Raw genomic sequence first — 26,490 nt, 5'->3', positions numbered from 1 at the left:
CACTGATAGCCTCCAGCATGGGGCAATTCTGTAAAGTCTATAAGCAAGTTTTCACAAGGTATGGCTCTTTTTCCTGTTTAAGTTTCTTATAGGAGGCGTTCTTCTCCCCACCCCGCCCTTTGTAACTAGTGGCTTAGCCTTCAGTGAGAAATTGTAATCCAGATATGGCAGAATCTTGCTGCTTTTAACTTCTGATGTGACCATGGGCTCCTGGGAGCCTAATGAGAAGGTGCCTAGTCTGCCCTAGCCTTTACATTCTTCAGCTCCCGTCAGTCTGATCAGATCAGTATTTGGTTCCTCCAAGGTGCTTGTCTTGTGGCCTTGGTCATTTCCTTTATTGCCTTTTGAACATTTACTTTTCTAGTGTCCTTTCTTTTTGCATCTCGCACATTAATCTCTCTCTAGCCTTGTCCGGCTCTTGAATCCTTGCCTAACTTGACTTCTTTCACATTTACATTCACGTCCACATCCTCTCACATTGCTAATTTTTTCTTTTTTACACTTACTCTTAGTCTTTCTTTTTTCTTTTCCTCTTTTCCAGTTTTGCTCCTTGGTCACAGTTAACATACACCTTGATGGCCACTTTCGTAGACTAGGTGGTATTCATGCCTGCAGCTTCTGCTTGATGTTACCCCTGGGCTTGCTTTACAAATGAAGTATTCACTATATACTGATTTTCAGCAGCGTCAGGTTTAAATGGGGTGTAAAGCCAGAATGCTTTATAGAGTCTCTTATAAAACTGACTTAGGCTCTTGTCAGCTCCTTGAAGCATTTCTGAAATCTTTTTTTATATTACTTGCTTTTTTTTAAATTTTATTTTTTATTTATTTTATTTTTTATATATACCAACTCTTAGCCTCTGCAGAAGTGCTTCTCAGTACCTCTGCAAATGCTGAAGCTGAGTTGCATTCTCTGGGTCTTTTTTCCCCTTTTTCCTAGAGTTTAACAGGCTCTTTTCTTTATGTAATTTTCCATGCACTTGGAGGGTTAAACAGGCATACCGAGAGTCAGTGTAAATGTTTACAGTCTTACCTTCACTGAGTTCTAAGGCCCTGATTAAAGCAATGAGCTCAGCTTAATGAGAGTGTCCAGGGTTACCACCGCATATTCTACACATCTCTTTCCTTGTGGGTTGATGAAGCTGTTCCTGTCCACGTATAGCTCCTAGTCTACTGATGCCCAAGGCTGGTCCCTTAGGTCAGGTCTGCTAGAGTAAACTTGAGTCCAACACCTCTACACAGTCATGCGCGACAGGGCTCTAGCTGCCGGGAGCAAGGTGGCGGGTTCAGGGTGTTTCCAGTTTAGTAGATCAATGGTTGAAAAGGGCTGATAGATGAAAGTCTGTTGCGCCCCCGGATGTGGGCCTGGTCATTATAATAGACAGGTCCTCGCGTCTCCCTGAGAGGCATTTGCATAGCTTGAGCAAGACCAGCTCTGAGACGGCCCACTTGACTATCTTGACTTCCTTCCTTGGCCTCTCGAGGTTCTGATCCTCCCCTTCAAGGTGAGACCTGGGGTGTGTTAGCTCCTGAATCTCATTTCTGAGGGGACTGTTAGCCTTGGTAAAGCCGGATAGGCTGGGACATATGGAGAAAGAATTTATATTATCTCTGGCGGCTCCTGCAAAACTGGCTTTTCTTGGTGTTTGTGAGACTCCTTTTTTTAACTCTGTGTCTGCTGGCGAAGCTGCTCTTACTTTTATTTTTGGCTTTTTTGCAGTAAGCTGTTAAACAGGGCTAAATTTATGCTGGTTTTGTCTATATTATATTTAACCATGAGTCAATATAAAGGAATTTCATATAGGTACACTGGCTCTCCTCCGACCCGTGTCACCACCTTAAATACATGGCCAATTGTTCCTTGTCTATAGTTCCTTCTGTGGGCCATCCAACACCAAAAGAGGGCAGTTCTAATTCACACAGAGATCTTAACCTCTAAGGGGTTAACTTAACTCCATAATCTCCTGCAAAACTTTTCTTAAGGTTCTATAACATGCATTTTAATTGAGTAAGTTTTGATGATTTGATGACTTTCCTTTTTTCTTTTTGAAATTTTCCTTTTGAAATGTTTTAACACAGTTCCTAGCAGAGTAGGCTTACTTTGTGTCTGACCTATTTTTCTCTCGAGACAAAACAACATTCACACTATAAGAAGGAAAGGGTAAAAGGTCACTCACTCGTCTAATTTACACTAAATCAAAACTAAAACCAAAGTGTTGTTAAAGGCACACCTGTTCATCAAGCAATTTAAGCCAAGTCAAAATCAGAACCAAAACCAAAGTGCCAATAAAGGCGCGCCTGTTTATCAAGCAATTCAAGTCCAGTCAAAATCAAAACTAAACCAAAGTATCAAGCAATTAATTCAAGTCAAGTCAAAAACAAAAACCAAAGTGCCAGTACAGGCACGCTGTGGGTGATCAGGCCACGCTTCCACTCAAATGGAGTGGGCAAGTTCCAAAGACCAGTCTTACCAAGTTTCAGATGTCTGGACTTAAAGTTCCTTCCCAGTGTTCAGCCACTGTGTTAATCCTCCATAGGGACCTGCTGTGCACTGCTCTGACAAGGCGTTCCACTGGGGGAAATGCCTACCCGGGAGCGCTCTCAGGATCCTTATCACTGAAGCTGGCTGGAGTCCCCCACAGGGATGCTCTACAGGGCAGGCATAAGCTGCCAAAGGGGCTGCCTCGACCATCCATTAATAATCTCGCTTCCCAGGCAGGGAACCAAGAAATGCAGCAGGACGAGCCGCAGACAAAACTCCTTTAAAGTTCATATGGAAACAAAAAAGAGCCCGCATTGCCAAGACAATCCTAAGTCAAAAGAACAAAGCTGGAGGCATCACTCTACCTGACTTCAAACTATACTACAAGGCTACAGTAACCAAAACAGCATGGTACTGGTACCAAAACAGAGATATAGAGCAATGGAACAGGACAGAGTCCTCAGAAATAATACCACACATCTACAGCCATCTGATCTTTGACAAACCTGAGAGAAACAAGAAATGGGGAAAGGATTCCCTATTTAATAAATGGTACTGGGAAAATTGGCTAGCCATAAGTAGAAAGCTGAAACTGGATCCTTTCCTTACTCCTTATACGAAAATTAATTCGAGATGGATTAGAGACTTAAATGTTAGACCTAATACCATAAAAACCCTAGAAGAAAACATAGGTAATACCATTCAGGACATAGGCATGGGCAAGGACTTCATGTCTAAAACACCAAAAGCACTGGCAACAAAAGCCAAAATTGACAAATGGGATCTAATTAAACTAAAGAGCTTCTGCACAGCAAAAGAAACTACTATCAGAGTGAACAGGCAACCTACAGAATGGGAGAAAATGTTTGCAATCTACTCATCTGACAAAGGGCTAATATCCAGAACCTACAAAGAACTCAAACAAATTGACAAGAAAAAAACAAACAACCCCATCAAAAAGTGGGCAAAGGATATGAACAGACATTTCTCAAAAGAAGACATTCATACAGCCAACAGACACATGAAAAAATGCTCATCATCACTGGCCATCAGAGAAATGCAAATCAAAACCACAATGAGATACCATCTCACACCAGTTAGAATGACAATCATTAAAAAGTCAGGAAACAACAGGTGCTGGAGAAGACGTGGAGAAACAGGAACACTTTTACACTGTTGGTGGGATTGTAAACTAGTTCAACCATTATGGAAAACAGTATGGCAATTCCTCAAGGATCTAGAACTAGAACTACCATATGACCCAGCCATCCCATTACTGGGGATATACCCAAAGGATTATAAATCATGCTGCTATAAAGATACATGCACACGTATGTTTATTGTGGCACTATTCACAATAGCAAAGACTTGGAATCAACCCAAATGTCCATCAGTGACAGACTGGATTAAGAAAATGTGGCACATATACACCATGGAATACTATGCAGCCATAAAAAAGGATGAGTTTGTGTCCTTTGTAGGGACGTGTATGCAGCTGGAAACCATCATTCTCAGCAAACTATCGCAAGAACAGAAAACCAAACACTGCATGTTCTCACTCATAGGTGGGAACTGAACAATGAGATCACTTGGACTCGGGAAGGGGAACATCACACACTGGGGCCTATCATGGGGGGGAAGGGGGGAGGGATTCATTGGGAGTTGTACCTGATGTAAATGACGAGTTGTTGGGTGCTGACGAGTTGATGGGTGCAGAACACCAACACGGCACAAGTATACATATGTAACAAACCTGCACATTATGCGCATGTACCCTAGAACTTAAAGTATAATAATAATAATAAAAAAAAAAAAAGAGAAGGAAGAGGTTTTTTATTTGGCCGGGAGCAGCAGCAGACTCGTGTCTGAAGAGCCAAGCTCCCTGAAAAAGAAATACTTGGCCTTTTTAAAGGCTTACAACTTTAAGGGGTCCACGTGAAAGGGTCGTGATAAATTGAGTAAGCGTGGGAAACGTGACTGGGGGCTACATGCATCAGCTAACAGAACAAAAAGTTTTATAATGCTTTTCTCATACAGTGTCTGGAATTTACAGATAACACAAGTAGTTTAGGTATTATTATATTATTATATAATAATAATGTTATTATTATTACCTTTTTTTAACTCCTAGGGCCAGGTGGTGGTGCCAAGGTTGTCTGGCTATTTATCTTACTTTTATTTCTTTCTAACTTTTTGCTTTCTCTTTTTCCTCCTGTCTTGTGAACTAGGCAAGGTAGTGGGGAGGAGGCAGCAGTAGTAGTAGTGGTCTCCTTCCTTAGAAAAAGATGAATTATTAATAAATGAAATGCCTGCTATTTGGAGAAAACTAGATGTTTATGTCACAAAATAAGTCTCTGATGGAATATAGTTTAAAAGTTTTAAATATTCAAAATGAGGAAAGTACCAGAAGAAAACACAAATGCCTATTTATACAGATATATTTTTATCTTGACAAAGACCTTCTAAGAACCTCACAAGCAAGCATTCTGAAGGTTGTGTTGGCAAAATAAAGATTAAAACACCCTGTATATAAGAAAAAAATTAGCAAAAGACAACATACGTGCAAAATATTTACTATATATATAGTAGATAAGAAATGTGTTTTCATCTTACAGATAATTCTTTCAAATCAACAAGAAAACAAAATAAGCTCAATTTAAAATTGGGCAAAGTACTTTTTTTACTTTTTTGCAGATCTTCCAGTGACCTATGCACATAGGAAAACAGTTAGTGTTCCTGGTGAGAGAAGGAATTTAAAAGAGGATTGAAATACTGTTTTCTATCCACAAAGTGTGAGGATGAAGAGCAACGGTACTTATACAGTTGCTTAAAGTTTAAGTTGCTGTGGCTTTTCAAATAGACACTTTGGTGGTAAGAACCACATTTTAGAAATGTATGTGCCTTTTACCCATCAATTCCATTGTACTGAAATATCTTTGGGAAATTGATATATCTGTCTTTCTCAGTATTACTTAAAATAGCAGTGTATTAAGAATTCATAACAGATTTTATGATCAACTTTCAGTGCATCCATAATGGAATAATACGTAACCATTGAGGATGTCAATAGATACAGATATACGTTGACATGCAAAGATATACTTTGCTATACCAAGTGACAAAAAAACAGGTTATACATACACACAAACAGAATATGCTCTTGTGTTAGGTGAAAATACAATAAAACTTATTTCTGGGCATTTAAGTGAAGTTTTTCCTTTTTTCTTATCTATGATTTCTGCAATAAACCTCTGAAAAGTTCTAGTTAAAGTTCATTCTGAATGAAATAATCCTTGGGAAGAGAAGGAATATAATATTTGCATAGATCAATTCTCAGTTTCTATTACTTACTTATGTGGATGGATATCTTATGTGAACTTTTAGCCTCTTCAGAAGTAGAGGGAATATTTTTGCCTGTGCCTGTAGATTTTATGTGTAGATTTTATTATGTATACATTTTATTATGTATCTTTTCATTATATATAGATTAACATGTTCAAGAAGTATGGATTAATCATTTTAGTTATATCTTTATGAAAACTAAAATAGCAAATATAAATGATCATTACTATTACAAATGTATTGCTGTACTCTACAGGAGTTTTCTTTAAAAATATTGAACTTGGGCTGGGCACGGTGGCTCATGCCTGTAATCCCAGCACTTTGGGAAGCCAAGGCGGGTGGATCACCTGAGGTTTGGAGTTCGAGACCAACCTGACCAACATGGAGAAACCCCATCTCTACTAAAAATACAAAATTAGCTGGCTGTGGTGGCGCATGCCTGTAATCCCAACTACTCGGGAGGCTGAAGCAGGAGAATCACTTGAACATGGAGGTGGAGGTTGCGGTGAGCCGAGACCGCACCTTTGCACTCCAGCCTGGGCAATAAGAGTGAGACTGTGTCTCAAAAAAAAAAAAAAAAAAAAAAAGGGATTGAACTCCCCAGCTGTGTTTATCCATTCTTTCATCAAATATAAGCCAGCTACCTATAATGTGGCAGGCATAGTCTACTATCTTGCAGTATCCTTCCATCTTTGAAAACTTCATATTTACCTGCCCAGCTTGAGCAAGGTGAGAGATCTAAAATTAGAGTAATAGGACTTAATCTCAACTGAAGCTTTTCCTCCCTCCTTTCAAACAATAGCATTCTGAAGGTAGAAAATAGTAAAAAATAACCTTTAACTGCCCTTTTGAAATTTATAACAGTCTTGGATAAAGACTGTTTTAGTACTTTTAAGAACTAAAATGTGGTACATAAACACCATGGAATACTATGCAGCCATAAGAAAGAATGAGAGCGTAGCCTTTGCATGGACATGGTGTTGGAGGCCATTATCATTAGCATACTAACTTAGGAACAGAAAACCAAATACTGCATGTTCTCACTTATAAGGGGGAGCTAAATGATGAGAACACACAGGTACCTAGAGGGGAGCAACACACACTGGGGCCTATTGGAGGGAGGAAGGAGAGAAGCAGGAAATATAACTAATGGGTACTGGGCTTAATACCTGGGTGATGAAATAATTTGTACTATCAACCCTCTTGGCATACATTTACCTATGTAACAAACCTGCAATATACCTATGTGTATTTACCAATTTACCTATGTCACATCCTGCAGTATACCCCTGAGTGTGAAAGTTGAAAAAAACTCCACAAATAGTTTCATAAATTCATTAAAAAAGAAAATTTATGTTTCAAATCCTAATATTTATCATTGGAAATATCTGATTTACATATATTCTATAAATCTAAGTATTGAAAAAATGAGCCATACCTATTCATTTGAACCCCAAGTTTCCTTTGGCTTAAAGTTTTTTGAAAATTAAAGTAAAAATTAGTTTTGACATTTGCTGTTTTTGCCTTATCCCTCTTATTCCATAGTACTTTTAAGAACTAAAATTTATCAAATGCCAATCATCTGGTTAGAATTGCCCCAGAACCGTTACACATACCATATTCTACTTAATGTAAGCCACCATGGATTGTATGATGCCCCATTATTTCATATGTCAATAAGAGAATTATTTAAATGCTACCAATTATAGTTACAGTAAGTCATGAATTACAAGTGGTACTACAATGTAAGGAATGTCAAAACATGAAGACAGCCTCTTATAATCATCAAAATACAATGTAAACTGTAATCTTTAAAACATACCTCAAAGTGTAGGTATAATTGTATTATCTCACTTAATTCAAATGTTGTCTTTAGTAGTATTAGTAAAAATATCTAACAATTATTGAGCTGTTATTTGAGTTAGGAACTCTTCTATATATTTTGTGTAGAGTCTCATTTAAGCATTACAGTGGTTTCCTGTGAGAAAGCTACTATTTTCATTCCCATTTTATAGATGAGGAAATTGAGACACAAAAAGGCTAAGCAACAGCTAGGAAGTGACAAAGCTCAGAGCAGGATTCCAGCCCAAATTTAATGTAAACAAAGGGCTATGCTCTTTCTTTTCAGATAGGCTGCTATTTCATTAATACAGTGAGAAATGAGAGGTAATTAATAGTGTGCTTTCTTTACAGGAAAATTAAATGTTTGTTTTGAAGGCAGAGGGATAGCATGTTATTCAATGTTTGCAATTACATGAATCATTGCTACAGCTTTAGATAGTACACTACAATTTGCTAAAACATCTTCTCACTCTCATAGGACTGCTCTACATTTGGCCTGTGGGAATTCAGAAGTAGGAAAACTCCTGCTGGATAGAAAATGTCAACTTGGTGTCTTTGACAACAAAAAGAGGACAGCTCTAACAAAGGTATGCAGTAGCCAACTATATCAGCATGAGATGGCTTTGATTTCAATACATAGCATAAAAATGAGTTTTCTCATTTAAATATAACTTATTGATGAAACCTGTGGAATGTTATCTTGAATTCCTAGGATTTATAATTTGTTTTTGGTCTAACATTGACAGGCTGTACGATGTGCGATACTTTTGCTACAACATGGTATTGATCCAAATATTCCAGATGAGTATGGAAATACTGCTCTACACTATGCTGTCTACAATGAAGATAAATTAATGGCCAAAGCACTGCTTTTATACGGTGCTGATATTGAATCAAAAAACAAGGTATAGATCAAATTTTATTTTCAAAATACCCAATGCGTTTATTTTAACATTGACCTGTGTAAGGGCCAGTTTTCCATATTTGGAAGCTCAAGCATAACCTGAATGAAAATATTTTGAAATGACTTAATTATCTAAGACTTTATTTTAAATATTGTTACTTTTAAAGAAGCATTCGAGGGTACAGCTTTTTTTTATGCACTTGTGGTAAATATTTTTTTTTGAAAACTCTGAATTTGTAAAAGGTAAGACTTACTTTTTTTTCAATTTTCCCTCCCAGTTTCCCCCCCCAAACAATGTAAAATGACAAAATTTGCCCTGGAAATAGGTTTTACATTAAAACTCCAAGAAAACTCAAACATGGTTCAGTGAATAGAAATCCTGCTGCTTTGGCAAGTTCCTAAAAAAAAAAAAAAAAACAAAACAGTAATAGATATGAGGTGATGTATCTCTCAGTGGCAAGGCTTAAGATATTTCTGATTGCTCATGAGGCAGAAGTGGAAAGGGAAAAAGAGAGCAATCAGAAATATAGAGGCCAATTTGGATATTAGGTAATGGAGAGAAAAGATCATAAAGAGGTTTTATGTGTATGTTTTTTGTTGTTGTTGTGCATTCATTTGTTTCCTTTGTATGGTGAGACAAGGTTCTTTTCAATTTTAGAGAATGACAGTTTTCAGTTTGGGAGAGGGAGTTAGTGAGTTGTAAACTGCTTAGAGATCAATTTTAGGAGGCCTCTGAGGAACCAGATTGGCAGTAAATAGGTGGTAATGTAGTGGGAAACCCTTGAGCAGAGGGAATAACAAGTAATTAACTGACTTAGTATCCTATTCTGGTAGAAATGGCCGCTTAGAGTCTCAACTCTGCTTTCAAATCTAGAATGTCTTGATGGGAACGTGGAAGATAAGGAGCTTATAAGTAACAAGATCAAGTTGGATTTTGAGTTTACTAGACCTTGTTCTACTCTTACCAGGGAAAATTATGTGGTGTTTTCAGCAAATGAGTCTCTCTCCTACTCTTTCCTCTTTTTGGCCAAATCCTCAAATGATAAAGGGAATTGGTCATGTGGGTGAGAGATGAGACTGAAGTAATCGTCTATTGCACTAGCTTCCAGCTAGAATTGTGAATTAGAGTAACCTGAGAAAAATTTTTAAATAATCTGCAAGTCTAGGTTCTACCCTGAAGATTTTGATAGCATATGTTTACAAATGTTTCCCTGAGGCCAGGTGCAGTGGCTCCTGCCTTTAATCGCAGCACTTTGGGAGGCCAAGGCAGGTGGATCACAAGATCAGGAGATCAAGACCATCCTGGCCGACATGGTGAAACCCCGTCTCTACTAAAAATACAAAAATTAGCTGGGCGTGATGGCACGTGCCTGTAGTCCTATCTACTCAGGAGGCTGAGACAGGAGAATCGCTTGAACCCGGGAGGCAGAGGTTCCAGTAAGCTGAGATTGTGCCACTACACTCCAGCCTGGTGACAGATCGAGACTCAGTCTCAAAAATAAAAAAAAAAATGTTTCCTTGAAGCCAGGCATGGTGGTGCATGGCTGTAGTCCCAGCTGCTAGGGAGGCTGAGGTGGGAGGATTGCTTGAGCTCAGGAGTTCGAGTCTAGCCTGGTCAACATAATGAGACCCTGTCTCTAACAACAACAACAACAACAACAACAACAACAACAACAACAACAACAAATTCCTCAAAATCCGTGTACGCTTCTGTTTAAGAATCACTGAATAGATAAGGGTAATAGGTAAATTCTCATATCTCAGAAACTTAATATATCTCTAGAAGAGTTGGAGTTGGATATGTGCTAATTCCTTTACATCTTTCCTTTCCAATAATGTTAGTCTGACTTTTTTTTGACACAGGGTCTCACTCTGTTTTCCAGGCTGGAATGCAGTGGTGTGATCACAGCTCACTGCAGCCTCAACCTCCCCAAGCTCAGGTGGTCCTCCCACCTCAGTTTTTTTTTTTTTTTAAGTAGAGATGGGGTTTTTGCCATGTTTCCCAGGCTGGTCTTGAACTCCTGGGCTCAAGCAATTCATCCACCTCAGCCTCTCAAAATGCTAGGATTACAGGTCTGACACCATGCCTGGCCTAATTTGACTTTTATCTCTGTGATTGGGACATTAAAATGAATATTATTGGCAGTATCTATCAGCTTACAGAATAATACCTTTTCCTTCCTACCATCAGTTATTCAATGCCATTCAGAAGGTCTTTAGAAATTTTCAGTGAGTAGTCTTTCAGTAAGTACAGATTGGGTTTCTCAGGATTTTATGTCTCTTTGTTATCATTTAAGTGCTTAGGTCAGTAAATCATTTTTAAGAGCAGAGTTTTCTCAATTAGTATTGTAGCAAATTGTAAACTCCTTTTTGTCAATTGAAGCTGTATTATGGACTATCCAGTGTGTCTCATAAGTATGTAGAGCTTTGGCATAATCAACATGGCAGTTTTAAACACTAAAAACCATGGAATTATTAAGAATACAGATAGGAATTCTGTTAATTTAGTTTCGGCAGTACTATGAACTCAATATTTAGTTAACAATCTGGGAAAATTATATACAAATAGATTTTAAATGAATAAATGTTGGAAAAATTCTTGAAATGGGCAGTATGAGTCTTAATAGCAAGTTTTATTGCACGTCAGAGCTTGATCTTTTGGTAAAACATCTGAATCTAAAGAAATATTTTACATGCAAATTCTTGCTTTATACACAATGATTTGTCATAGGGTTTGAGAATATAGAGATAAAATATACAGCCCCTGCCCTCAAGAAGCTTTTTGTTTAGATGGGAAAAATTATCCAGTAATACCATGTCAAATGCTGGGACAGAAGCAAAGAATCTTGGAAACAGTAAATGTTTAAAGTGAGTTTTCAAGATGACCAGAGTTAATGTGAGGCAGAGGAGGGGTGTTTCCAAGAGAAGGAGTAGTGAGTGTGTGGGAAAGCACAGAAGAGTGAGAAGGAGACAACTATATTTTATTTACTTTCTGTGAGTGTAAGTCCATAGGATCTTATATAAAGTTTCCAGTTCATTTGAGAAATAGGTAATTTTTTGAATTACATATTGTTTTTGCGTTAATATTGTTTTACAGGGTGGCCTCACACCACTTTTACTCGGTGTACATGGACAGAAACAGCAAATGGTGGAATTTTTAATCAAGAAAAAAGCTAATTTAAATGCACTTGATAGGTTTGGAAGGTATAGTTATTTTATCTCTGTATTGTTCTGGAGTGATAACAGTCACTCAAGTCATAAACATTAAATTAATAAAATTAACTTATACTTATTGGAACATGGTGATCGGTATCAGTATCAACACAAATCAGTTAAGGAGAAATGCAGTCATTTGGACTAGGCAACATAAAGAACAGTTTTAGTAGGATTCATCTTCTCTTATTATATTGACTGATGTTATTTGTTATATGATGTTTTTGGTTAGATGATATTATGTTAGCTAAAGGGATTTCATGTTAATTTTATGAAATGTGAACTTTAGCTTTTAGTTTACTTTATGACTCAGTATTGAACTTCTTAACCCTTTCTAGTAGTTTTTAACCTCTGTGTCTTATATGCTTTTCCATTAAATATGCTATATTAAACATAAATAGGAGTTGAAAATCATTTTGTCTTTTGAATGACTGCTTTAAGTTGCTTTCTTTGAAGAATATTAATGTTAGCTTATCCCTACATGACAATTAATTGCTATTCCCACATACTGTGGGTTCAATAGCTTTTTCCTTTTTTATTTCCAGTGTATTTTGATGTTTTTATTTTTAATTGGTATGGAGAGAGGGAGTGAAGATAGTTTTAAGTGGATACACTTTTCCTTTAATGAAGGCAAGCTGTAGGTGGGTGATAAAGAGAAAAGAGCTAGGCTTTGGATTCACACAAGACTGGATTTAATTCCTAGCTTTCTTACTTGCTAGGTGTGTGACCTTGGGAATGTTATTTACCACCAAATATGTTGTCATATATGAAAAGTAGGAGAATATATCCTTCAAAGTTGACTGTGCATAAGTAAGAAAGATATATATGGCATTTAATTCAGTGCCTAGCACATGCTTATTGGCATCATTAACTGAAACTCCTATAACTACTATTCTTACTATTATTATTAATATTACTGCTTTCAGCCTGCAGATAGCTCCTATTTAGCTGATTTTCTATTATGGCATATCAGTCTAGGGAAGCTGGGAAGAAATCTTCAGTTAAATCTTTGTCCACTTCAGATAAGCAGCCCTAGCATAATTTCTTGCCCATCAAAGTCCTTTAAATTAGTAGCTTCTACTATTCAGTACCCCACTGAGATAAGAGGTTTCCTTTTTGTCCCTTTCTTTTAACCTTGGTGGTATTTTACAAAGATGAACACTTGAGCACCCAAGATGCTTATGTGTTTTAGTGCATGTAAATGTTTAATTCTGCATGGACAGGCAAGATGTTAAATTGGTAAAGTATATCAAATTAGCTTTTAAAATAACTTTATTACAGTTCCTAAGGGAGAAATTATCTCTGTCATTTTAGAACTGCTCTTATACTTGCTGTACGTTGTGGATCAGCAAGTATGGTTAGCCTTCTGCTTCAGCAAAATATTGATGTATTTTCTCAAGATGTATCTGGGTGGACTGCTGAAGATTACGCTATTTCTAGTCATCATAATATGTAAGTATTTACATTAAAAGGCTAGTTAACACTAAATCGAGGTTTAAAATAATTTTAACTTTTGTATCTTGGATATCAGGTGAGATGTCATAGTTTGGTTTAGGTAGTTTTAGAGTGGCCATGAGTTAGTCCACTGCATCAGCTGGAAATCAAACAAAAAGCTAGACTAGTTAGAAGGTGCCAATGGGTGCAGGATTCTTTACCTCAGGACTTTTAAGACCTTTATCCTTAGAGATCCCAACGTTGTTCATTTCATCCAAGTATAACACCTATGCATTGGATAAAAAATAGAATCACATCTTTGATTTTTCTGATTAGTTATTTGGGTCTTTAAGTGTCTAGTTTAGTAGAAAGTCTTGTATTGTTTTCTGGGGACTGTCTCCTATGTACTCCTTGAATTTGTCCAAGGAAGACAATCCTTTTTATCAAGTCAGAAGGAGGAGGAAAAAAGGACATTTTAATCATTCTGTTGTTTCCATTGATTCTGTTGCTACATTGTTGCTACTGAAACTGGTCCTGCTGCCTGGTAATGGTTGACCTTTGACACCAACATGCCCTTACTGATTGAGATCCCTCAAGTCTTCATGGTGATCCATACATAGACTTCAAAGTTACAACGTTCTTTACTTCACATACCTGTGCTTGTGTGCTCAGTCATTGTTCCCAAAGCACCAGCACCCTGCTCTGGCAGCTTGACATCCTGGCTTTATCTGCATGCAAAGTGAGCAAATTGACCATTCCCCCCACATTCAAAACCTGATGTGGAACCCACATCTTATCCTAGACTTAACTGAGAACTTCATGTTAAGAGATCCTTTGAGTCCTGTGTTGGTCTTTTCTCTAGCAGATATTAGTTGGGCTTGTTCCAAAGTGTCAAAGAGGTTCAAATAATGTGGCAGAAAGAGATCAGTGTTTGTTTCTTCTTCTTTGCTACCAGATATGTACCCTGAGGCACCTTTATATCCTGTATAGTACCTTAGGCAGTAGAAAGTCCCATGTTAACCTTCCCTAGAGCAGTGGGCACCCAGTTGTGGTTGGCCCCTTGAGTGATCTGTTTTCCATGATAATGAAAATTTCCCAAGTTACTTGCATCTCTTCCTCAATATTTAAAAATATTTTCAAATTCTACCTCACAGGAAGCCATTGAAGATAATTCTCGAGATCTCAAGTAGGTTAGTTGGACTTAGAGCTAAACCGTGTTCATGACTCATTGCTGTCCATGTGTAAAAGTAGGGCTTTGTGCTTGCTTTGGCTGCACATATCCTAAAATTGGAGCAATACAGAGAAAATTAGCATGGCCCCTGAATAGGCAGGCTGCACAAATTTTTGAAGCATTCCATATTTTGCACAGTCACTGGAAGGTCGCTTGACTATTTGCTGACTAACTCTAAGGAAACAGTGTGAATCAAAGCAAAATGGGTGCCATCTGAGTATTGAAATTGTGAGTTTTGCTATAAAAATATTCATGTAAGGTGGCCTATGAGATGTTCCCAGAGCTGAATAATGTGTAGAGTGTTGTGTGCAAAATATATTGTTAGTATGTATGTCAAAAATTAGAGAATGTCAATTTGCAACTTCTTCATGGAACCTAAAACAAATAAAAGCAGGGTTTTGGTCTCCCATGTCCGCTGGAGATGAACATGAATATGAAGCATTATCCTAACAAACATCTGCTGGCTCAGAGTTGGAGTCTGTAGAGAAGGATCATTGGTCCAAGCCAGGTCTTGACATCCATTGGTTTTTCTGCTCTTGGTGTGACTGATAAACTCCATAATCGTGCACAATCATGTTACCTACTTTAATGAGATATTTATGAATAAATTTAGTTATAAACTATGAAATAGTTGAGATGCTCTGAATTATAAGCCATAAAGAGTAGGACAACTAATAATCAAAATTAATAACATTTCCTGAAAGCTACAACATTTGCATATTAGGACCTATGAACACAATACACTTTGGGTTTTTTTTTTTTTTTTTAGACTGAGTCTTGCTCTGTTGCCAGGCTGGAGTGCAGTGGCGCGATCTCGGCTCATTGCAACCTCCATCTCCCGGGTTCAGGTGATTCTCCTGGCTCAGCTTCCGAAGTAGCTGGGACTGCAGGCGCGTGCCATCACGCCCACTTAATTTTTTGAATTTTTAGTAGAGATGGGGTTTCACCATGTTGGCCAGGATGGTCTCAATCTCTTGACCTCGTGATCTGCCTGCCTCGGCCTCCCAAAGTGCTGGGATTACAGGCATGAGCCACTGCGCCTAGCTACACATAGGGTTTTATTTGGGATTCCAAGATAATTTCAGTCATAAAGTTTAGGAACAGATTATTCCATTGCTTTACTATTTCTCTGAGCATTTAAAAAATGTTATCTTGTTAAATCTTTATAGCTTAGTGAAATAAGGCAGCAAAGTCCTCGCTTTGTAGAAGACATTGAGCCTAAAAGAAGTAAATTTTCCAAGAACAAATAGCTCTTCATTATGGAGCTAGGACTTCTTCAGAGTTGGGACTTTCTATTATGTCAAGCGAATGCAAGTTAATTTACTGAGTCTTAGTGGCCTCGATTTATGAGTATTTCACCTTACTTTTTTTCTTTTTTCTTTAGAAGCTTAATGAAAAGTTTGTAGGATGTACACAAAAGTAGATGGGATGATAATTGTTTTCTGATATTCTGATATTGTTTGAAATACTCTAAGAATTTTGCATTTTGTAAGTGTTTTTCATGTCAGTATTAAAATAGTAATTTTATTTATTACATTTTTATACATAGAATTTGCCAATTACTTTCTGACTATAAAGAAAAACAGATGCCAAAAAAATGTTCTGAAAACAGCAATCCAGGTAAGACTTCTGATAGTGAATTACTTTAGGTCAGTTGTCCCCAGCCTTTTTGCTTTTTTGGCACCAGGGATCGGTTTTGTGGAAGACAGTATTTCCATGGACTAGGGGAAGGTGCAGATGGTTTCAGAATTATTCAAGCACATTGCATTTATTGTGCTACTTTATATTATTATTACATTGTAATATATAATAAAATAATTATACAACTTACCATAATGTAGAATGGGTGGAAGCTCTGAGCTTGTTTTCCTGCAACTAAATGGTCCCATCTGGGGGCAAAGGGAGACAGTGACAGACCATCAGGCATTAGATTTTCATAAGAAGCACACAACTTAGATCCCTCACATGGGCAGTTCACAACAGGGTTCATGCTTCCATGAGTATCTAATGCTACCAGTGATCTGACAGGAGGCGGAGCTTAGGTGGTAATATGAGCCATGGGGCATGGCTATAAATACAGATGAAGCTTCTCTGGCTTGCCTAATACTCACGTCGTGTGTGGCGTGGTTCCAAAAAGGCCATAAACTGCTACCAGTCTGTGGCTTGGGAGTTGTGGATGCCTGCTCTGGGTAGTCCTACCATAGATGAAAAAGTAAAAGTAAGGAAGTTTTGATGATGAACAGTGAAGCACAGATCGTGTTACATATGCTTGTACCAGCAAGGCTCACTGTTACTGACTTTATTCCTCTAAATTTGAAATTCAAAGAGGTATATTTGCTTTGTTGGAACAAGATGTGCTCTTCTACCTGCTGGTTAATTGTCATGATAACAGTAATTTTGTTAGAACAAATGCTCTGCTACCATTTGCCAAAAGATTGTCATAATAAATATACAAATTGCTCAACTCTAGGCTCAGGAGATTATAATAAAATTAGAAAAATGTTTCATAATAACAACAATGCTAGTATGGTACCTGGTTGTGGACACCTAATACATTGTATAACTCAAACGGTATGAGGACACCTTTAATTTAGCCATCTATTTATCAAAGAGCTTTTGTAAGTTAGGTTTTATAAGTTGCAGGAGACAAAGATGGAACAGATGTAGTTTTGATCTTTAAGGTGCTCATAATAGAGCTGTCTCTATTTCATTTCTGTGCTTTTTCAATAGAATTTACAAAGAAAACATTTCTATTTATGTTTTCACCTGTCCACTTAACAAATAACTATCAAATGTCTTTTAGATACTAACCATTTTTCTAATGCTACAGAACACAATTAAAAATACAGACAGGAGCTTGTTATTATCATTGTCATTTTTATTATTTTACTACTTTATTCAGTTCTTACTGTGTGCTAGATGCCCACTGGAAGCTTATAATTTATAATATATTGATTATGTGCCAGACATATGTGATGAGGAATGAAAGCTTTAAAAAAAAGTAGGTAGGCCGGGCGCGGTGGCTCACGCCTGTAATCCCAGCACTTTGGGAGGCCGAGGCGGGCGGATCACAAGGGCAGGAGATCGAGACCACGGTGAAACCCCGTTTCTACTAAAAATACAAAAAATTAGCCGGGCGCGGTGGCGGGCGCCTGTAGTCCCAGCTACTCAGGAGGCTGAGGCAGGAGAATGGCGTGAACCCGGGAGGCGGAGCTTGCAGTGAGCCGAGATTGCGCCACTGCACTCCAGCGTGGGCAACAGAGGGAGACCCAAACAGACTAAATGAAAGAAAAAAAAAAAAGTAGGTATGATTCAAGGGAAGCATGCAGAGTGAGAAGAATTTTTCTAGGTAAAGAAGCAGAAGAATAATGTTTGACAGAAGGAACATGCAACAAGATTGTGTGTTTGCCAGAAGGAACATCTAAGGAGATTGCCTGTTTGGCAGGAAGAGCAGCAAGTGCAAAAGACAAGATGCTTGAGTGAACTTTGCAGGGTTTCTGAGCAGTTCACTTTTGCTAGCACCAAAAGTGTGAGATACCAGAGGTTGGGAATGAGGTGAATACTTAGCTAAGGCAAGTTTATGACAGACTTTTTAATACTACAGAAATGAGTAGGTTTTATCCTGTGGGCCATGGGAAGTTTACCAGGTAGAATGCTTTGGACTGCAAATACTGATGAGCAGTGGCGAAAACAGTAGGAACCAGAGTTGTTTTGTTTGTTCAGTGATATCCTAGGGATCCCACTTGTCCCTCTTTCAGCTGTGCTGTTGGCAGTGTTTTATTCATGTCTCCTTTCATGGTTGGCTAATCTGCAACAGCTCCAAACATCTTGTTCTCACAACACAACATTGCAAGGGCTGCTTTTCTTCATGTGTTTTTTAAATAGGGAGAAAACTTAGAAGCATGCAGTGGACTTTCTGTAACATTTCATTGGCTGGGTCACACCACATGCCCATACCCAAACCGGGCACTGGGAAAGCAAATGTAATTTTGTGACTAGCTTAGAATAATCATTTCTCTTTCTGAAGCTGGGGAGGGGTATTGGGATAGTAAGTATCCCAATAGCTTTGTGTTTCTTCTGCAAGAAAGAATTAGGAATGGCTATTGGTAGGGAGCCAGCAATGGTAGATGCAGGGGCTCATTGGAGACATTGGAGCAGGGGAGTCACAAGATTAAATTTGAGTATTAAGGCATTCTGGTTATGGTGTAAAATGGGTTAGCAAGCTTTTCCTGTAAAGGACCAGGTGGGAAATATTTTAGACTATGTGGTCTCTGTCATAACTACTTACCCCTGCTGTTGTAGTGTGAAAGCAACTATGGATAATATGTAAGCAAATAGGCATGACTGAGATCCAATAAAACTTTATTTACAAAACCATAAGGCAGACTGGATTTGGCCTGTGGCCTATAGTTTGTGACCCCTCATAGAGGTTGATGGAAGGTAACCATGTAAAGAAACCAGGAGACAAAGGAAGCTTTTGCAATAGTCAGCTATACTTTCTGTCATATATCCTTGGACTAGTATCAATGTATTATAAGGTTTTTACCCATCTGTGGTAAAATAAATAAAGTTAGGAATCTCAGTTTTTCATTTTAAAATGTTGGCCTTTGTTTTTTTGGTGTTATGCCTTTTTATTTGTTTAAGTTCTTTTTTCAAGTAAGAAATAACATTAATAGTTGGCAGATTTTTTTTAAATAAAAGTCATTTTGTAAAGTTTATGTTCCCAGTGGCAGTGGGAATATAAAGCAGAGGCAGAAGAGAGGTATAGTCAATATGATTTAGTGATAATTGAATGAGAAAGGCTTGGGGGACAGAGAGAAATGTCACATGATTCGCAGGTTTCCAGGTCGTACACTAGTATTTAACCTGACATGAGGAAGGAGTAGGAAATTTTCTGGTGAATACAGAAGAGCAAAGAGCTGCAGGTCAGCAGGAATGACCATTTTTTTCCTATGCATGTTTAATGGAATATTCATGTAGGATATTTTGAGTAGGTAATTGGATAACCAGCATTTATAACTCACATCCTACTAGTTTGACTCTCAGTAACAAGACTTGTCAAAGATCAAAGAATCTGAAAGTTGATGAAAATGTCCATGTGTATCACCATCAGTGACCGAAAGTCAGCATCCACAGAATTGGGATAGGTGAACTTAATAGATAAAGATGAATATCAGAGTTGTGTTCCTCTTAGGGAATGATAGTCTCCATGACCTGTGTGAGTCACGGCTGCCAGAAAAGAAAGAGAGCAAGGAGTGTATTAAAGAAGCACAGCAAATTCAGTCCTAGAGTGCCCTGCTTGACTTCATGTCATAGTTCTGACTTCTAAAATATCATTTTCTGCAAAATGTGCTTTCTGTTTTTCCCCTCTTTCTGCCTGCAACCAAACAGAATCCCTTTAGCAGGGCATTTTTGTGTTCTTCCTTTAAAAAAAGCAACATATAAATAACAAAAAGAAGTAAGAGAAAGAGTTTTTTTTTATAGGCTAGTATTTAACGTAAACTTGAGAGTGAGTACCAAGATTATACTTAGAATTTACAGAACGGGTGGGATTAGATGAGATAGAAATCTAAAGATTACTGACTCAAACACAGTGTAGTTTCATTGCTTTATTGTCACATCTCTGAATTCACAACTATGAATTATATTCGTATGCACTATAACTTTAGAAAGCACCTTCCCAAACCAAATATTAAGTGATTTATTGTAATTTCTTTGACTTATTATAGAATTGACTTTCCAAGTGCTCATGAGAATTATTGAGAATTTGCTACATAGTAACATCTCAGCTGTGTCCACAAGAGCTATCTGTCACCTTGTCTTAATGACTATTGGCTCACTAGGAATATTGGTTTTGGCATTTAAAGTGATTTATATCTAATGCAGATAGAACGAGACTACTCTTGAACATTAATGTCCAAGCATCTTAAAATTACACATCAGGCTTTCATAATCTGACTTCTGCCCCACTCTCCATCTTTAGCCCTTTTCCCTGTGCGCCCTTTCTCTGGCATTACTGAGCTGCTGGTAATGTCCTACTCACTCATCCTTCTGTTGTAGGCAAATACACATTCACTCTTGCAGGCCTTACTCCCTATCTTGTTGCTTCCTGGCATACTGTCACCCTTTCCTGCCCTCTACCGCTTTTAATCTGGCTAGCCTCAATATTTCAGTCTCTGCTTGGGCATGTGTTCTAGAAAAGCCATCCCTGATATGCTTTATTTTCATTCTTTTTAAACCCTAATGCCTAGCATGTATGTAGCAGGACTCAATAAGAAATTTCTGAGTAAAATAAAGACTGTTTATAAAAGGTGATGTGCAAGACAGTCTTGGAGCAGAGGGGACAGACATGTGGAGGAATAATGTACAGTTCAGGTGGTAAAGATGCAGTAGAAAAATCAGTGAAGTACCAAGGCAGCCTCAAAGAAGGAGGTACCTTTTTATCTGGGGAAAGACATGCAGAATCAAGGAAGACTTCACATAGCATTGTTTTAAATTGTCAGAATAGTGGAGGGAAACATTTTAGATATTAGGAAGACATTGTACACTAATAAAGGTATCAGCAGTGATTTTGGAAATCATTTGTAAGGTACTATTAGGAAGTGGAGAACAACATACTGTGTTACCTTATATGTTTCTACTGTATTTTAAAGTTGTGTTTCTGGTGGTTTTGTTCATTTATGTTGGGTGGATGAATTTGTGAGTGAATGTTTGACGTGTTTGTATGTCTTCGATCTGGTGACATGACCAAGTGGTTTGTTGAAGTTTTGGAGAATTATTTCCTAAGTAACTATTTCATGAAAGATTAAGCTTCATTTAAATGCTCCATTTATGAAATAAAATGAAATGTAGTTTTTAACTGTTCTAAGTGGTTCATTTTAACTGAATATATGGATTTCTCAACAGAACAAGACTTAAAGCTGACATCAGAGGAAGAGTCACAAAGGCTTAAAGGCAGTGAAAATAGCCAGCCAGAGGCATGGAAAATTTTAAATTTAAATTTTTGATTTAATGTTGTTTTCTTTGCTTTAATAATATTAGGTAGTCCAAATGAAATTACCTTTCAGACTAGGTTTTGAGAATCAATAGATTCTTTTTTTTAAGAATTTTTTAATAGATTCTTAAAATTTAATAAATGTAGCAATCTCATTAACAGAAGAATCAATAGATTCTAATTTAATATTTGCTATTTAACTTAAACATTATAACCCACTATTAAATTTAAGATGTTCTTGTTTAAAATATTCTTACCTGCTTTTTTGATTAGCTTATAGCTAATCTTTCCTTTTGGAATAGAGGCAAAAAAAAAAAAACAAAAAAACAGAACTTTGTTATTTATTTATTTAGTTTGTTTGTTTGTTTGATACAGAGTCTTGCTCTGTCCCCCAGGCTGGAGTGCAGCGGTGGGATCTCTGCTTACTGCAAGCGCTGCCTCCCGACTTCAGCCATTCTCTCGTCTCAGCCTCCCCAGTAACTGGGACTACAGGCGCCCCGCCACCACGCCCGGCTAATTTTTTTGTGTTTTTAGTAGAGACGAGGTTTCACCATGTTAGCCAGGATGATCTCGATCTCCTGACCTCGTGATCCACCCGCCTCGGCCTCCCAAAGTGCTGGGATTACAGGCTTGAGCCACCCCGCCCGGCCTGTTCTTTTCTTTTTACAACACCTTAGCATGATAAAGAAAGTAACATCGACCGGGCGCCGTGGCTCACGCCTGTAATCCCAGCACTTTGGGAGGCCGAGGCGGGCGGATCACGAGGTCAGGAGATCATACCATGGCTAACATGGTGAAACCCCGTCTCTACTAAAAATACAAAAAATTAGCCGGGTGTGGTGGCGGGCGCCTGTAGTCCCAGCTGCTCAGGAGGCTGAGGCAGGAGAATGGCGTGAACCCGGGAGGCAGAGCTTGCAGTGAGCCGAGATCGTGCCACTGCATTCCAGCCTGGGCCACAGAGTAACATCAATTATTGGATTATATTATTAAGCAATAGAATTATGAACAATGTAACACTGATGGTCCCTGAGCTGGATTCATGGTTAAGAAGTAATCATGGCCAGTGATTGAAAATCTGCAGTTTTATATTGCCAGTCACTGATACCAAGGTTAAAGATATATTCTGCCTTGTGGTCTCTCATTGACCTCAGCGTTTCTGTTCAGGGAGGGAACCAGGTCATAAAAGCAACCCAACTGCCTATTACAAGAATCATATTTTGCTTTTGATGTTAGTGCAGAAACACAATAACATTTGTACTTACTTCAGTTGCAGAAAATCAGTACAGATTATTAAAATTTTTATCCACTGTCATTAGTACACATTAGAATATATTAGAACTGGACTTAAGCAGATAATCTAGATACATAACACTATCATATTACAGCATATAATTTCAATTAAAATTTAAGAATTTGCATTTCTTTCTGTTTGGTGTTGATTTCAGCTCCTAATAATTTAAAGCGTGCCTACAATCCAGTTAGTAATCTTTTAAAAAGCACTTAAATGCACTCTAGGGGCTCACTAGTTAGGGTTTGGTGAGGTAAACTCTTTTCAAGTGAGGAAGCCTTTGCAACACTACAAATCATCTGCTAATTCATTTTTGGTAGATTTAACACGTAACAAATTAAGTTTAGTCCAAACAAATGGTGACAAAGTTAAGTTTGCTGGTTCATGTTTTTCTTCTCCCTTTGGCTAAGGTGAATTATTTTTCACATGTTAGTCAGAAGCCAGTGATGTGGCAGTAGCTGAACATAGATTAAAAAGTTAATTCTTAATTTTAATTATTATTTATTTTAACAGTTAAATTTTAATTTTAATTATTTTCTAATTTTTCATTGTCCATACTTGATTACTTAAAATAAAATTATTTTAAAAACATGCATTCCAAAAGAGGAGACATCACAGAAATACAACAAGCAAATTAACCTTCTATTTTTGCATTTGCAGAAAATGTCTCAAGAACCAGAAATAAATAAGGATTGTGATAGAGAGGTATACCTTTATATTCAAATGTTTCTGTTGAATTAGATTTTTACATTATGTTGTTTAACAAAGTGTAGTAAGTTTAGGCATACATGATCCTATCATGTAAGTAGCATAAATCATCAGTGAAAAATTTAATATTTAACTCAGAAAGAATTCTGTACATTGAGTTTTAAAGAGATACAAACCCTAGAGATATTCTTTCATTATTATGGAATAATCCTGAATGGTGCCGTAAAATGCTAGGTAATGCCACTTTAGGAGCTTTGGATCAATCATTTTATCTTTCTTGGTTTTAGTCTGATTATCAATAGATAATGTGGCTAAAGAAGATAATTTCTTATTCTGTGTATCTTCCAGCTAGAAAATTGTATGGCTATTGAATGTGAAATTTGGGGAGCATCTCATTTTCTGGAATTCCACGCTTGTACCTCAGCAGTTTCACTCTGCTCCTTGTGTTGTGGCGAACTTTGGTTCCCATGTTTCAGTGAGCACCATCATGTTTTTGATATCCCAGGAACCAAATGAAAAAAGAATGATCAAAGGCAGTGGGGGAGAAGAATATCTCAGTGCAGAAAAGGGCAATCTTCCTTTCTATTCCTGAAGCCCCACAGTGTCTCATCCTCTAAATCTGACTGCTTAATGTAAGATCTAGGTGGTAAAGACAGAAGAAGACACATTTTGCATCTTTGTCTTTTTATTTGTGTGTTCCCACGAGTCAAATGGGGTAAATACATATATAAGATTCTGAAGAGTGGTTGGGAATAAAAGCACAAAATGAAGGAGGGCCCTTTTTGAATTTTGAAAAATTCTATTTTATTCAGTCAAACAGAAATGAAGCAAACTTTACAAAAATTTCAATGATATACTAATGATATAATTACATCTTAAAATTATATGGTAATAGTTCTGTATATATGATTAAACTTAAGTGTGAAATATTTTTAATGACTAAAATAATGGCAAACTGAGTCAATTGATAAAATCAATTTAAAAAGGTTCTTTTTATTCAATAAAGGAATAACCATCCTTAATATCAAACTTCCACTCAAGGCTGAAGAAGAAATGAAGAAGCACGGAAGTAATAATGTGGGATTACCAGAAAACCTGACTGATGGTGCTGCTGCTGGCAATGGTGATGATGGATTAATTCCACAAAGAAAGAGCAGAACACCTGAAAGTCAGCAATTTCCTGACACTGAGAATGAAGAGTATCACAGGTAAGCCTATGGCAACATTTAATGGGAAATAACTATGTGCTTTTGAACTAATCCTAATTTGGGCTAATATTCATGATGAACAAATTTTATACTTTTACTAGGATATTCAGCCTTGCCTGGTAATCAGAAAAATGAAAATCAGCAAACAATGAGTTACCATTTTTTCCAGTCATTAATTTATTTGAAAAATAACCAGTATTGGCAAATGTGAGGGAAAAAGCATTTTCTTTTCTTTTTAGTGAACTTTTATTTTAGCTTCAGGGGTACATGTGCAGTTTGTTATATAGGTAAACTGTATCATGGAGGTTTGGGCTACAGATTATTTCATCAGCCACATAATAAGCAAAATACCAGATAGGTAGTTTTTTGGTGCTCTCCCTCCTGCCATGCTCCACCCTCAAGTAGGCCCCAGTGTCTGTTATTCTCCTCTTTGTGTCCATGAGTTCTCATTGTTTAGTTTCCACTAATGAGTAAGAATATGTGGCATTTGATTTTCTGTTCCTGCATTAGTTTGCTTAGGATAGTGGCCGCCAGCTCCATCTGTGTTGCTGCAAAGGAAATGGTCTCATTGAAAAAGACATTCTCACATACTGTTGGTAAATACATTTTGAGTGTTAATTTAGTAGCATTTTCACACACACACACATATATAACATAGTAAGGATATATAATATATGTATGTTAAAGATATTTGTATAGATATATATACACACATATATACATATATATTTATGTTACATATATACTTATGTATAAGGACATTTATTATAGCATTATTAGCATTATTATATCAACAAGCTGGAGTTAGTCTAAGTCCTTATCAATAGGAAATAGCTCAATTTTCATACCCAGAAAATAATACAGAATGCAACCTTTTTTTTTTTTTTTTGAGACAGTCTCATTCTGTCGGCCAGGCTGGAATGCAGTGACATGATCTTGGTTCACTGCAACCTCTGCCTCCCAGGGTCAAGCAATTCTCCTGCCTCAGCTTCCCGAGTAGCTGGGATCACAGATGTGTGCCATCATGCCTGGCTAATTTTTGTATTTTTAGTAGAGACGGGGTTTCACCATGTTGGCCAGGCTGGTCTTGAACTCCTGACCTCAGGTAATCCACCTGCCTCGGCCTCTTAAAGTTCTGGGATTACAGGCATGAGCCACCGTGCCCGGCCAGTATGCAACCATTTTTTAAAAAATGAGGTTAGATCCAGAGTGTACTGATTATTTCACAATTAAAATGTATTTAAAACATTTAGTTTGATGACCCATCTTAAGATAATTTTGTTAGAATTCTTGTAATATCTGCTGTGTTGCAAATGGAAGCTACATGCTACATTGACACTGTACCTTGATTGCTAGTTATTAAATTTTTGTTGTCAGTGCCTGAGTGCTGAAATATTGGATCTTCAATCTGAATATTGCCAAGGGATTGCATGGGGATCTATATTTAATATAAACATTTCAGTATATTGGGTAAAACTTATTAAAATGCATCAAAGGATCTTTCATCTACTAAACCAGGAGTTGGCCAGCTTTTTCTGCAAAGAGCCAGTTAGTAAATATTTTAGGCTTTGTGGACTATATATATTTATTTTCTTGAGACAGGGTCTTGCTCTGTTGCCCAGGCTGGAGTGCGGTTGTGTGATCATGGCTCACTGCAGCCTTGACTTTCTGGGCTCTAGTGATCCTCCCACCTCAGCCTCTCTACTAGCTGGGACCACAGGTGTGCAACATCACACCCAGCTAATTTGACTCTGTGAACTGTAGAGTGAATAAGCGTGGCTGTGTTCCAAGATACTTGACTTACAAAAACAGGCAGTGGGCTGGATTTGGCCCACAGGTGCTAAT

General features: G+C 37.5%; 1 protein-coding gene and 1 non-coding gene across 2 annotated transcripts in view; both read left to right on the top strand.

Moving 5' to 3' along the window:
• The window catches only part of POTEA (POTE ankyrin domain family member A), a 63,717-nt gene that overhangs the window by 5,684 nt on the left and 31,543 nt on the right, over positions 1-26,490 (top strand). The window contains exons 2-9 of the mRNA XM_031669543.1: positions 8,144-8,252; positions 8,412-8,570; positions 11,667-11,773; positions 13,097-13,234; positions 15,997-16,067; positions 21,354-21,424; positions 23,390-23,434; positions 24,479-24,645. Of these exons, the coding sequence (XP_031525403.1) occupies positions 8,144-8,252; positions 8,412-8,570; positions 11,667-11,773; positions 13,097-13,234; positions 15,997-16,067; positions 21,354-21,424; positions 23,390-23,434; positions 24,479-24,645 (867 nt within the window). The remainder of the gene's footprint in view (positions 1-8,143; positions 8,253-8,411; positions 8,571-11,666; positions 11,774-13,096; positions 13,235-15,996; positions 16,068-21,353; positions 21,425-23,389; positions 23,435-24,478; positions 24,646-26,490) is intronic.
• On the top strand, positions 14,474-14,580 carry LOC116268703. Its single transcript, XR_004175876.1, has one exon. It is a non-coding gene; the product is annotated as a U6 spliceosomal RNA (small nuclear RNA).

The sequence above is a fragment of the Papio anubis genome, chromosome 8, assembly GCF_008728515.1.
Source record: "Papio anubis isolate 15944 chromosome 8, Panubis1.0, whole genome shotgun sequence".
Taxonomy (NCBI): Eukaryota; Metazoa; Chordata; class Mammalia; order Primates; family Cercopithecidae; genus Papio; species Papio anubis.
The sequence above is the reverse complement of the archived record's forward strand: the minus strand, read 5'-3'. Positions and strand labels throughout refer to the sequence as shown.